This window comes from Maniola jurtina, chromosome 20, assembly GCF_905333055.1.
Source record: "Maniola jurtina chromosome 20, ilManJurt1.1, whole genome shotgun sequence".
Lineage (NCBI taxonomy): Eukaryota > Metazoa > Arthropoda > Insecta > Lepidoptera > Nymphalidae > Maniola > Maniola jurtina.
The window spans coordinates 3,147,066-3,160,228 of record NC_060048.1 but is presented as its reverse complement, the minus strand read 5'-3'; the positions used below and the strand labels follow the sequence as shown (position 1 = coordinate 3,160,228).

Here is a 13,163-nt window from a genome sequence, read left to right as displayed (position 1 = left end):
ATAGAGCATATCTTGAATTTTAATGATCGAATCAATCAAATATTTCATCTTCTATACCTAAATCAAAGCGCTATCAAGAAGCGGGTACTTCGTTTATGTCCTCATTGCTATTGCTCTGTGGTTTGTTGTCTGTGGTTTCCACTATTTTGGGAACCCTTATAGGGGCGTCGTCTGCGCGCGCGCACGCTTCCAGTACGAACTTGTTGAATAGTTCGGGTTTGTCGAGGTATACGTGGTGGCCGGCGCCGTTGATAACCTGTGATGGATAAATTGGTATTTAAAAAAATAAAAGCATCGTTTCACTGTTTGTGAGTCGCATCGGCAAAATTCGTTTATGCAGAAAAGCGCAATCTAACGCCGACATAAGTCGAATGTACACCAATGAAATACAATGTTAAGATTTTAAACACAAGAACAACAGAGACTCATGCTATCTTGCTCATAATTCGCGCGTACAAATAGCGCGCGGCCGTCCGCTATTGGTTGTTGATCGGCTGATGATAGATATTTTCCCGCCATTCAAAAACACGATTTCTGCTTTCGTTTCGCAGTTTCCCATGCGCAGACACACCCCCTCCACTTCCAGACCTCTTTTTACCTGGCGCCAACAAAGTTAGAAAATGTTCTTTCAAGATTAACTTTATTCTACATACCAGGAACATAGAAGTTAACACTTAACAGGAGCTTCACCTCCGACTGAGGTCGAAAGGATCGAATGTGTATATGTAGCAGGGCTCAGTTTGAAGCGAGCGTTGAACGCGCGTCGTACAAATCAACTCATATCGAATATTGAGAACATGCGAGTCGTTGTCGACCCACGAACGCGAGCCGTACAGCAACCGTGCTGGGCAGCGATTGGTCGAGCCGGCTGACGCGCCGCGCCACGACACAAGCAGTACCTGTACAGACGTGTTGTCTGCAGATCTGCTCTCCGCGAGCAGCTGTCCCGTGTCGTTGTCGACCCACGAGCGCGAGCCGTACAGCACGGTGATGGGCAGCGATTGGTCGAGCCGGCTGACGCGCCGCGCCACGACACAAGCAGTACCTGTACAAACGTGTTGTCTGCAGATCTGCTCTCCGCGAGCAGCTGTCCCGTGTCGTTGTCGACCCACGAGCGCGAGCCGTACAGCACGGTGATGGGCAGCGATTGGTCGAGCCGGCTGACGCGCCGCGCCACGACACAAGCAGTACCTGTACAAACGTGTTGTCTGCAGATCTGCTCTCCGCGAGCAGCTGTCCCGTGTCGTTGTCGACCCACGAGCGCGAGCCGTACAGCACGGTGATGGGCAGCGATTGGTCGAGCCGGCTGACGCGCCGCGCCACGACACAAGCAGTACCTGTACAGACGTGTTGTCTGCAGATCTGCTCTCCGCGAGCAGCTGTCCCGTGTCGTTGTCGACCCACGAGCGCGAGCCGTACAGCACGGTGATGGGCAGCGATTGGTCGAGCCGGCTGACGCGCCGCGCCACGACACAAGCAGTACCTGTACAAACGTGTTGTCTGCAGATCTGCTCTCCGCGAGCAGCTGTCCCGTGTCGTTGTCGACCCACGAGCGCGAGCCGTACAGCACGGTGATGGGCAGCGATTGGTCGAGCCGGCTGACGCGCCGCGCCACGACACAAGCAGTACCTGTACAAACGTGTTGTCTGCAGATCTGCTCTCCGCGAGCAGCTGTCCCGTGTCGTTGTCGACCCACGAGCGCGAGCCGTACAGCACGGTGATGGGCAGCGATTGGTCGAGCCGGCTGACGCGCCGCACCATCGGATTTTTCGCCCAACCGAAGCCATGCATCATCGAGTGGAAAGCACTTTCACCGCTGCAATAAAACACAAGTATATAATCATCATCACTGACCTAAACATGTCCACTGCTGGACATAGGTCTCTTTTTTTTAAAAATTCATTTTAGGGATTTTCACACGCACGGTCTTGCGATTGGTGTTGACTATCCCGCAAGAAACAGTACGGTACAGATTTAATTAACCTTGTTTTTTATTTTATAAAAAAAATACAAACATCAGTAAAGCAACCACTGAAAAAAGTAAATGAATCACTACTCATATACGAAAGTGTGTGTTTGTTAGTTTGTCCTTCTAACACTTGCAACGGAGCAACAGATCGACGTGATTCTTTGCATAGGTATAGTGAAGGAACTGCAGAGTTACATAGGCCGCTTATTTTCCCGGAAAACTAGTTTACACGGGATTTTCAAAAACTTAAATCTACGCGGACGAAGTCGAAAGAAAGAAAGAAAATGCAATTATTTGGTGTTGGTGTCACAGATAAAAACAAAGCATACAAATGTACATTTTCTTCTGTGACACCATCCCAAAGGGGTGCTTTGCTCAATATAATGTCTTGCATCACATGCGTTAACACACATAAAATGCAGGACGCTGATTTTCACTTTAACTGGTTACATTATGAACTAAAAATCTCAAAACATCATACAAATAAAGAAACTAATATATATATTAAAGGTTAGTTTCTTTATTTGTAAAGTATTATAAAGAAGCTAACCTTTAAATACATATAAATTAGTTAATTTATATAAATATTAAAGGACTGCCACTGGATATAGAGTACTTTTTAGGAACATACCTGGGCGTCTGCGAGTTGCACTGGTAGATGTACTCGGGTATGACAGTCTCAGCATCGGGTATATAGGCCTTATACTTTCTGGCGATGTCTGGGCGGGTCTTGTGGATCAGCCACTTGCCGGCCGGGCCCGCGGCGCGCACCGCCCACAGCGGGTTCAGTAGCAGCAGCGGCTGAACAATCATTCGAGCCCAAATCGATATTTGGTGCTTCTCGTATATTTTGCTGTTGTCCGGTTTCTCCGCGAAGCCCCAAGGATCGACGAGTATTAGGTGTTGGACCCTATTGGAACAAAAGTTTTGATATTCAATAAACAATCAGTAATTCAATAAAATAAAAAATTTCAATAAACGATTTTAATATTATAAATGCGAAGGTGTATGTCTGCTAGCTTTTCATGGCCCAACAGTTGAACCGATTTTGATGAAAAGTGTCATTCTTCCTGACCAGGTGGAGCAATGAAAACCAGAAAGTGTCCGACAAGCTGGTGAAAGAAAACGTTATGATACCTAAAACAGGATGATATCTTACCTCTCAGGGTACTTGAGCGCGTACGAAGTAGCAATATACCCGCCGAGACTGTGTCCTAGCAGGATGAACGCGTCCAGTTTGACCTCGCGTCTCCACTCCTCGACCGACTCCACCCATTGCGCTTCTGCCTTTTCCGCGTCTGACGAGAACTTCGGTCGGGAACTACGGCCGAATCCTGACAATCATTTAATGTTTAAACTATCGTAAGTGATTCCCATTTTAAGTATAGAATGTACTAGCTATACTACGTATTTAGTTGATATAAGCCCGATTAGTTTCGAACCCATCCGGGGTCCTTTTTCAGAGACTCGGCTCCTTACATCGACTAAATACGTGAGTATAGCTGGTACATTCTATACTTAAAATTGACAATCATTATTGAGACAATCAAACAGACAGACAGACAACAAAGTGAGGAGTGAATAAGGGTTCCGTTTTTCCTTTTGAGGTACGGAACCCTAAAAAAGAGCAACTGCTGAGTTTCTTGCTATCTCTTTTAGTTTTATCTTCTCTTACACTTATCATAAGTGGCACATACATTTCAGTGTCAAATAGTATACTTGAGGCAAATATCATTATTGAAACAAAGATATCTGCCTACCTAGCAAATCAATAGCATAAACTGGGCGGGTGGCAGCTAGGGCGTCCAAGTTGGGGCACCACATAGCCACGCCCGCGGCCATCCCATGCAACATGACCAATGGGGTCTTTGGCGACTCGTCGTTCAGAGAGATCGTCCATATCTTGTCGCACTGGCCCACCACCGACCCGATGTCTACGTAGAAACGCTTGTAGGCTGTTTTCAGACCTGCCGATACAATAATAACTTAAAATTTAAAAACTCCCAACAAGAAACTTAAAACTAAAAACAACCTTTTTTTAACGTAGGTAATTAATATAATCTACTAGGTAGCATTAATGAGCAATAGTTAAGGTTTCATTCACGGTTCTTTGTTGGAAAAAACCTTTGGATACTGGTCTAAGTACCAGGGTCGAAGTGACTCAACAGTCATTTCAATTTGAATATCACCGTGAGTTTGCATCTTTTCATCATTCCATGCATGGCATGGCATTTTCATTCACCCTATGTGAGAGGCCTATTTATGGGTTGGTTACACATACTAATCCATACACTTCCATACAATTATTATAAATGCGAAAGTGTGTCTGTCTGTCTGCTAGCTTTCACTTCCCATCAGTTTAAGCAATTTAACTGTTGGGAAGTGAAAGCTGTTTACTGTTTCCACTGTAAAGCTAGATGTAGGTTTTGAAAAAATAAATAAATGAAATAAATAAATAAATTTATTTGATGAAATTTGGCACAGAGTCAGCTTATATCCCCCGGGACGGACATAATTCTTTTTATCCCGGAAAGTCAAAGAGTTCCCACGGGATTCTTAAAGGCCCATGCGTTTAACCGATTTACATGAAAGGTACAGAGGTAGCTTGCGTCCCGGATATTGACATAGCCAACTTTTTATCCCGGAAAATCAGAGTTCCCACGGGATATATAAAACCTAAATCCTCTAGTATCATATAACTCGCTTCAGTAAGAGTATAACATTATCATTAAGAGGGCTCTCTCCGTCACTCGTTTCATGCAATCATAGTTCCAATTTCATTTGAATATTAAGCAACCAAAGTCCATGAAATTTTGCAGACATATTCTAGAAACTAATATCTATGTCTGTGGTTTTCCAGATTTCTGTTAAAATATTCGGTTTCAAAGTTACGCGGTCTTAAAAAATTTCATACAAATCTTTGAGCCCCTGTAATTTTAAAACTACATATATTTAGAAAAATCTAAAACACCACAGACACAGATATTAGTTTCTAGAATATGTCTGCAAAATTTCATGGACTTTGGTTGCTTAATATTCAAATGAAATTGGAACTACGATTGTATGAAACGAGTGACGGAGAGAGCCCTGTTAACATCTTGAGGCAATCTTTTATCAAATGAGAATATTTTACTGATAAGATTACCTCCAGTGAGCGGTGACTACAACAAGTTATAACATAATGAATTACCTACGGATATTGTTAATTGAATCTACGTAATTTTATCATATCATTATCGCGATTAAACTGACTTCCTTGTGACCTCAAATTGATAGTAAATATCATTTTTGCAAACTGGAAACATTCAAGGTTATTTCGAGATAACATTTGCATTGGTGTTAAAGTCCTATACGTAGATTTCCTAAAACATTAGTCATAGTTGTAAATTAATAAATATCATAAAACAAAGACCTTTCATTTCGTTTGTCTGTCTGTATGCACTAACCTCAGAAACTTACACTTATAACAAATTCAATAGGTAGGTATGGCATGGCGTCTATTTTCAGATCGGATTTTTTTTACTCTTTAGGTCGTTTCTTGGGAGGGCAGTCGTGTTTTTTTTTTTTTAATTACGATTCTTTACAAATAGATAAGACTGGGATTCACTGAAATTGACGATTAAATCGTCGAAAGTTCAGTCCATTGATTTTCCGGGATAAAAAGTAGCCTATCTCCAGGTCTTTAACCATATCCATGCAAAAAATCACGCCGATCCCTTGCGACGAGATTGGATAGCAAGCCAATAAACCGACAGACAAACACATTTTCGTATTTATAATATGCGTAAGGCACTACCCGGGCGGAACAGAGGCGAATCTCTAGTATGTGTACTTATTTATCAAACAAGGAAACTGCATGTGTATGACGGTAGGTATATAATATTTTAAGAGATCGTTCTTTGTTTTTTTCCCCTACTTATTCGTATGTCGATAACATTTGATAATAGCGCAGTTTTCGTGCCGGAACTTGAGGACCGAGCTCAAGGTCGTGGCGAGGAGGTTATCGTCATCGCAGATCAAGATTTATTATATATTATAATATTATACTAGCTGTGCCCGCGACTTCGTTCGCGTGGAATAGTGACTTTTCGGGCAGCGTGATTCTTTAAATTGACATAACTTTTTTATTTATGAACCGATTGACATGAAATAAACACTAAATGTTAAGTGAAGCTTACTACAATATATTACTGAAAACCGTATCTAAATCGAATAAGCCGTTTCTGATATTAGCGTGCACAAACACACAAAAACGCACAAAAAAAAATTAATTACAATTTCGGGTTCGGCATCGATATAATAACAACCCCTGCTGCTTTTTTTTATATATTTCGATTGTACAGACACCACTTTTCTACAATTTTATTATATGTATAGATATGCTATAAAAAGTGAATTGCAAATGAACAGTTAATTTTAGGACTATGGCCTAGTTGTGAGTTGTGATAAGGCAACGTTACAAAAATTGAAAATGAATAAGTTAATTTTAAGACGTATGGCTTAGTTGTGAGTTGTGACAACACATATTAATCGATTGCGATTGGTAAGCAATGTTGACTCAAGCCGGTAACTGGTTGGGTGACCGAATTTGGAGGTCCAAATTTGGTCTTCTGATTTACTCTGTGCCTCGGACAGCACATTAAGCTGTCGGTCCCGGTTAATATTACTAACATCTAATAATAATGACTGTAAAACCTAAGGGGCGAAATCTCGTTCTCCTAGTGAGTTGTATGTGAAAGGACCTGGGAACCCACCGCATTATTATCCCAAGAGAACGCCTACGATTATGATTAATGGAAAGGAGTCACAACCCTCAGCAATGAGGAATAGAACTAAGTATAAAGAGAAGTTTATTTTGCGGTGATGTTTTCGTGGTTAAGATGTCGGCCCTCCAGTCGGGAGGTCTGGGTTTCAATCCCGGGCACGCACCTCTGTCCCACTTCGCAATCGCCAAAATATATTAATTGAATGGCAATTTAAATCTCTACATATACTTTATATGTTATTTGAACCAGAAAATCGTCACAAGCGAACAGTAATCTCCCCTATTTTAAGATCATCATCTCATTAGTTAACTTCCCGGCAGTAAGGGGGAACGAATGGCATGCTAATACGAAGGAATATTTTCCAGAATTACTAGCTGATTCCATTTATATGTAAAAAACCGACAAAGTGCGAGTCACCTCGCGCACCGAGGGTTCCGTACTCTGGCATTTTTTCCGACATTTTGCACGATAAATCTAAAACTATTATGCATAAAAATAAATAAAAATCTGTTTTGGAATGTACAGGTAAAGCCCTTTTATATGATACCCCACTTGGTATAGTAATCTTACTTTGAAAATTAATAATACTAATTATTTATTTGTTAATGAACATATTTTAATTTTTTTTTGTGATGTAACCACAAATTCAGGGTTTTCGCATTTTTTGCTTTACTTGTGCTATAAGACCTACCTACTTGCCAAATTTCATGATTCTAGGTCAACGGGAAGTACCCTATAGGGTTTTTTGACAGACAGGCAACAAAGTGATCCTATAAGGGTTCCGTTTTTCCTTTTGAGGCACAGAACCCCACAAATATGTTGAACGCAGTGACAAAAAATATTCAAAGTAACTTTAGCTTACATGATAGTATTGTTTGTTCAATGTTCCGTAACATGGCATCGGACTGACGAGTCCAGCTGAACCACCCTCCGGTCCAACTGCAAACAAAAAAATAGTTAGTTTTTTAAATAATATTAGCCATTTTAATCATGACTAACATTCCCCTTTCCCCTCCAACTAAGCGTAAAGCTTGTGCTAGGAGTGGGTACGACAATAGTGCAACGGCTGGGGTTTGAACCGCCGACCTTTCGGAATTCAGTCCACTCCTATAACCATTGAGCTATTGAGGCTTTAATAGTTAGTATTTAAACTGTTGAGTGACACAACTACCAATTCCTGCTGCATTGAAAAAAAAAAAAAATACTACCCTACTACTACTACTACTATAGTAGATTCCTAATTTCTACTACGCATGAGTTTTAGTCATTGATAGTAGTCTGTAACAATATTTTTATGTATCACTAGATGATACCCGCGACTTCGTCCGCTTGGATTTAGATTTTTTAAATCCAGTGGAAACTATTTAATTTTCGGGGATTAAAAGTTGCCTGCGACAATTTTGGGGATGCAAGCTACCTCTCTACTAAATTTTGTTAAATTTGTTCAACGTAAGGACTTTTAAGAATCCCATGGGAACTCTTTAATTTTCCAGGATGAAACTTAGCCTATGTCCATCCCCGGAATGTAAGCTAACCTTGTACCAAATTTCATCAAAATCGGTCAATCTGCTGGGCCGTGAAAAGCTAGCAGACAGACAGACACACTTTCACATTTATAATATTAGTATGAATTTTCAATTAAATGGTATTATTACGGCCACCAAATAAAATATAAGAACAATAAGGAAAAGTGCAAAAATAATAATATCCTGTACAAATTAAAGTGTATTTGTTCTATTGATTGTGCAAAGGAGAAGAATAAAAACTCCCCAAATATATATTTTACATGAACTAACTTTACGAATGTATAATATCACTGGCAAAATATTTGATAAAGAATAGACCGACAGAGAATATGTTTCAAGTAGTAAAGTAGTTCAAAAGAACTTGTAAAAGTTTAATCGAATAAAAATATTTTGAATCTTGATTGAATTTTAAAGAAGCAGAAGGTTGTCGCCACACAGATGTCTAATCGCACATCAGTGTGAGTTACTGTGAAAACATACTTATTTGTCTAGTCTTACAGTTTAACACCCATATTCACAAACTTTACTATGAGGTCTCATAGTGCGCTCGAACGCACAGTGTCCGTTCCACCAATCAGATGACTGTATCACGTTAATTTACAATGATCTGATTGGTGGAACCTACACTATGTGTTCAAGCGCACTGTGAGACCTCATAGTAACGTTTGTGAATAAGGCCGTGATTTACATTGCTCTTAATGGTTCACAGTTAATAATTACTATAATATGTATGTCTCACTTTTTTTTTAAATAAGTAAGTACATATCAATCAAAACTGATTTTAAATGCTGAGGAAAAATTATATATGGATACATGTTGAATTCATAAACTAAGTTGATTTTTGTTTTTTTTTTTTTTCTATAAAATAACAGGTAATTAATATAATCTTATTTATTCAGTGACATTAAAAGATGAGTACAAATATTTACTTAAAAATACCATGCAAAAAAAATTAAACATCATTAGTAGTAAGAGCATAAAACACACAACATTAAAAAAGCTGAGGCAGACAGGGGTATTGCATTGCTATTAGAATAAATCTTACTTCCAGACAAAAGCTAAGATATTCCCCATCCATGTTCTGCTTAGAGAACTGAAACCCAGAAATATAACATGTACGTTTAGGGGAATCTTACAGGGTTATCAAGTATCACAAACGAAAAAAAAAACCAAATTGGTCCAGGGGTCTTTGAGTAATCAGGTAACATACATAAAAAAATATTAAAAAAAAAGATTCCAACAAATTGAGAACCTCCTCCTTTTTTTCGAAGTCGGTTAAAAATATGTTTTCAGCAAAATACTTTTTTTAAACTACTATATCAATCTTATAATACATAAACAGTATATTATTTATTATAAATAAGTTGAAGTTATTATGATCTACAGATAAGCTAGAAATAATTTATGTAAAATGCTTAGGATAAATTTGTACATGAACTAAAGAATAACATTTGGACTTTGTCTGTGTTGGTGTTAGCTGGCGGGCGTGCTCTGCCTTTTTGGAGTGTTTTTTTTTTTGTTAAAACTGACTGGAAAGCGCTCTAAGGGGGTACCGTGCGTATGTCGGCGAGCGCCGGCACAGACGGAGTCCACATTGTATGGTTTAACTAACTTGTTACAAATAACTAAAAACTTGACATTGGCTAATCTTTGTAAAAGCCAGACGAGAGAGAAAAAAAAAAGAATAACATTTTTGTCTAGGAGTTTTCAATTTATAAGCATATTTTCGTCCATAGGAAATAAAATTGAATTGAATAAATTAAAATTGAATTGAGTGTGTCTAGAGAGACTAGAGAGGCATATTCACATTCTAATAAAATTATTATCCTGACTGCAGTGTAGTTGTTAGCTTTTAAAATTTATTCCTTAATATGAAATATTAAGGTTCAATTTTTCACACTTGTCAGGAGCAATATCAGTTTTCACACTACATGCAACAGTGCCACTCACATTAATAAAAAATAAACAACTTGTTTACTATAATATCACAATCATAAGTTAGCAAAACAACATTCATATTACAAAGATCTCTGACACCATGTTTTTTTATATTATTTAGTTTTGTTTTGGTGTATAATTATACTTTCTCCTGTCTGAGGTTAACTGAATGCCAAAGATTAAAAAATACATGCAACACCACTCTACAATACAAAGAACTTGCTTGTCAACTCCCATTTGAGTCTTCTAGATATAAGATGCTAAAAATTTCTGTGGAAATATAAAACATTATACTTAAGATAATATATAATAATATAATAATATGTAATAATAATACTTATTATTCAAAATAGTATGTAACAAATGAATAAGGAGGAAAAATATTTGATTTAAAAAATTGATTTTAATAATTAGCGAGAATAATAGGTAGGTATATGTGTTTCAATGATTGGTAATAATATTTTCAATACAGTTACTTGTAAAATGCACTTTTGGACCAAAAACTTAGCATGCTTTGTTAAACACATTGAATTTTTTAAAACTTAAATCCTCACAAATGAAGTCACAGCATTCTCTACATAATATAATAAAGGGGAAAATTGTCTGACTAACATATATAGATCACACAGCTCCATCTAAAACTTGAGATTTTGCATGAAGGTTCTTTCTAATAGTATGTACATAGCCTCCACCAAAAAGGGATTTTCAAATATTCCACTTCAGCCAAGTAGAGGCAGCTCAGCTAGTATATATGAAACATCATAATCATCTACCCATCGCCAACTACTACTGAACACGAGTCTCTTCTTAGAATGAGAAGGGTTTGGCCATAGTTTACCACGCTGGGCTGGTCAAGTGTGGATTGGCAGCCTTCATAAACCTTTCAGAAAATTGTGGGGATGGTTGCCTTCACCCTTAAAGCAACTGTTAGAGGTGCTTGTTCGGATGATTCCCCGACCTCCCGAATAGAAGGGCGTCATAACCACTAGGCAATCACCGTTTATATTACATACAGGTAGTATATGAATAAAAGATGCAAATTGAGAGTTGAAATAAAAAAAATTGAAGCTGCACTTAAATGAGGAGTGTGCAGACAATATTTCAATGCATTTACCTTAACGAAACACGATCAATTAGCGATACAATGTAATTTGTCCAAGTATTTAAATATGGTACCATTCCAGACATTAGGGACGAATTTGAGATAGATAATGGTTTGTGTGCCTACAACATGAGCAATCAAAGCATTTAACGACAAAAAATCATCGATGTATAAGGATATGCCATTCCCATATAAATCCGTTTACAAAAATGAGCCTATAAAAAAATAAATATTACGTCATTGAACTCGTCAGTGAATTTGACGCGAGCGTCAACTCTCTATTATTAAAAAGATCAAGGATGGAATGGAGCTGTTTTGTGCAATATTTCGTCAGTTTTTTTTTTGCGTTAAAAATATTATTAGTGCAGATATGAGCATGTAATGAATCTAACAAAGAATTTTCACAAATTATATGTAATAATATAAACCATAACCAAAAAAACTTCTGTAGTACGGAACCCTCTATCAATGCGGCAGCTTCGCCGTTGCGGATGCGGAAGCCCGCAAAATCGCTAAAATATAACTACGTCATACGTACGACGTATACATACAAAATACACACATCGTTAAATAGTTAAACACATACATAAACATACATAAAAAATACATATAAGCATGTATACACTCAAACATACATGTATAGTTTTCGCGACTTGCAACATCCGCATCCGCGTGACTATCCGCATTGATTATTATTATTGTAGATGCAGATGTGGATGCCCAAATCAATGCGTAATCTTCACAATTGCGGGTGAGGATGCGAATATCGGAAACATCGCTAGTCTACTAGTACAGATATACATACATAGTAAAACAGTTAATTATATACAAACATACATAGTTAAATACTTACAAACATACAATCATAGTTAAATATATTCATGATCATAAGTAGTCTGTCATACGCGAATAAAAAGTTTTACTTCAAAAAAAATAACACGACTCCATTCTTTCTGTATTCCAATTGTACGATATTTTTGCGGCAAATATTTAATCATAGCAAAATTAAAAATATACCCAGCTTATACGTTAAATTAAATGAGAAAACGATATACTTACGAGTGAAATGTTATTCCATCTTTTTTTTGATGGATTTCCGTACGGTTTTTGCAAGATTTGACCGCACATGACGGCATTTTCGACAGTCAAAAACACGTGCGATACGATAAAGCGTGTGCGGCCGACTGATGCCTGATAAAGAGACTTTTGCCAATTCTCTTTAACTTGTGAGCGCATTTTTTTTCTTCTAAGGGCCTATCCATATACATCGATGCAAAAAATGAACAAAACACTTAGGATGAAGTGAAATTGCGCAACAAATTATAATTATTTGTTTGCAATGAAAAAATATCCTAAAATAATTATGAGTTGTACCTGGAATTTGTCGTTTCGCTTTTTAGTTCACTTTCCATTTGGCTGATTGAACACTTGCAAAAACATATCACTCTTCAAATATATTGTACTGTTTTATTCCTATTTCCTCAAAATTTACAAATCAATGGTTTCTTGGGCGAAATGCAAATGCAAATTGCAAATAAAAATGCCAATTTTCATTCGAAATTCGACTTCAATGAAATGACGTTTTTCATTTTGACATATTTCGAATAGTCGTACCATCACTACCATCAATAATTACGAATTTATTGATTCGAATGACCGAATGAAAGAGTGGATTTTGGTGTTTCGAATTAAATGAAAAATGAAATGATGAAATTTATATATATATATATAAAATATATATATATATATATATACTCTATATATATTATATATACTCTATTTATATATAAATATATTCTGATTGAACATTGTAAAAATAATAGCAAACATAATTAAAAAAAAATCAGAGTTACCGTTGTCAT

The 13,163-nt window shown here is 37.5% G+C and overlaps 1 protein-coding gene across 5 annotated transcripts; it reads right to left on the bottom strand.

Moving 5' to 3' along the window:
* On the bottom strand, positions 1–12,887 carry LOC123875893 ((Lyso)-N-acylphosphatidylethanolamine lipase). 5 transcript variants are annotated; one of them, XM_045921966.1, is made up of 9 exons: positions 12,676–12,887; positions 10,423–10,469; positions 9,307–9,354; positions 7,598–7,674; positions 3,730–3,936; positions 3,129–3,303; positions 2,601–2,879; positions 1,630–1,816; positions 1–256 (listed from the first exon to the last, which is right to left on the bottom strand). In XM_045921966.1, the coding sequence occupies exons 2-9, from the start codon at positions 10,434–10,436 to the stop codon at positions 74–76; spliced, it is 1,170 nt and encodes a 389-aa protein (XP_045777922.1). In that variant the 5' UTR covers positions 10,437–10,469; positions 12,676–12,887; the 3' UTR covers positions 1–73. The 5 variants fall into 5 exon arrangements, with proteins under 5 accessions (XP_045777922.1, XP_045777921.1, XP_045777925.1 ...); XM_045921965.1 differs by lacking the exons at positions 9,307–9,354; positions 10,423–10,469 and adding an exon at positions 11,314–11,423; XM_045921969.1 differs by lacking the exon at positions 9,307–9,354.
* Between the last annotated feature and the right edge of the window lie 276 nt (positions 12,888–13,163).

Bases quoted from the DNA above. Each gene is read 5' to 3' on its own strand.
- LOC123875893 (XM_045921964.1), bottom strand. From the start codon at position 12,713: ATGGAAAGTGAACTAAAAAGCGAAACGACAAATTCCAG. The intron at 3,937-7,597 runs GTAAGCTAAAGT...TTGTATCGGCAG, and splicing joins TGAACAAACAATACTATCAT to GTCTGAAAACAGCCTACAAG. The intron at 257-1,629 runs GTACTGCTTGTG...TATCCATCACAG, and splicing joins CAGACAACACGTTTGTACAG to GTTATCAACGGCGCCGGCCA.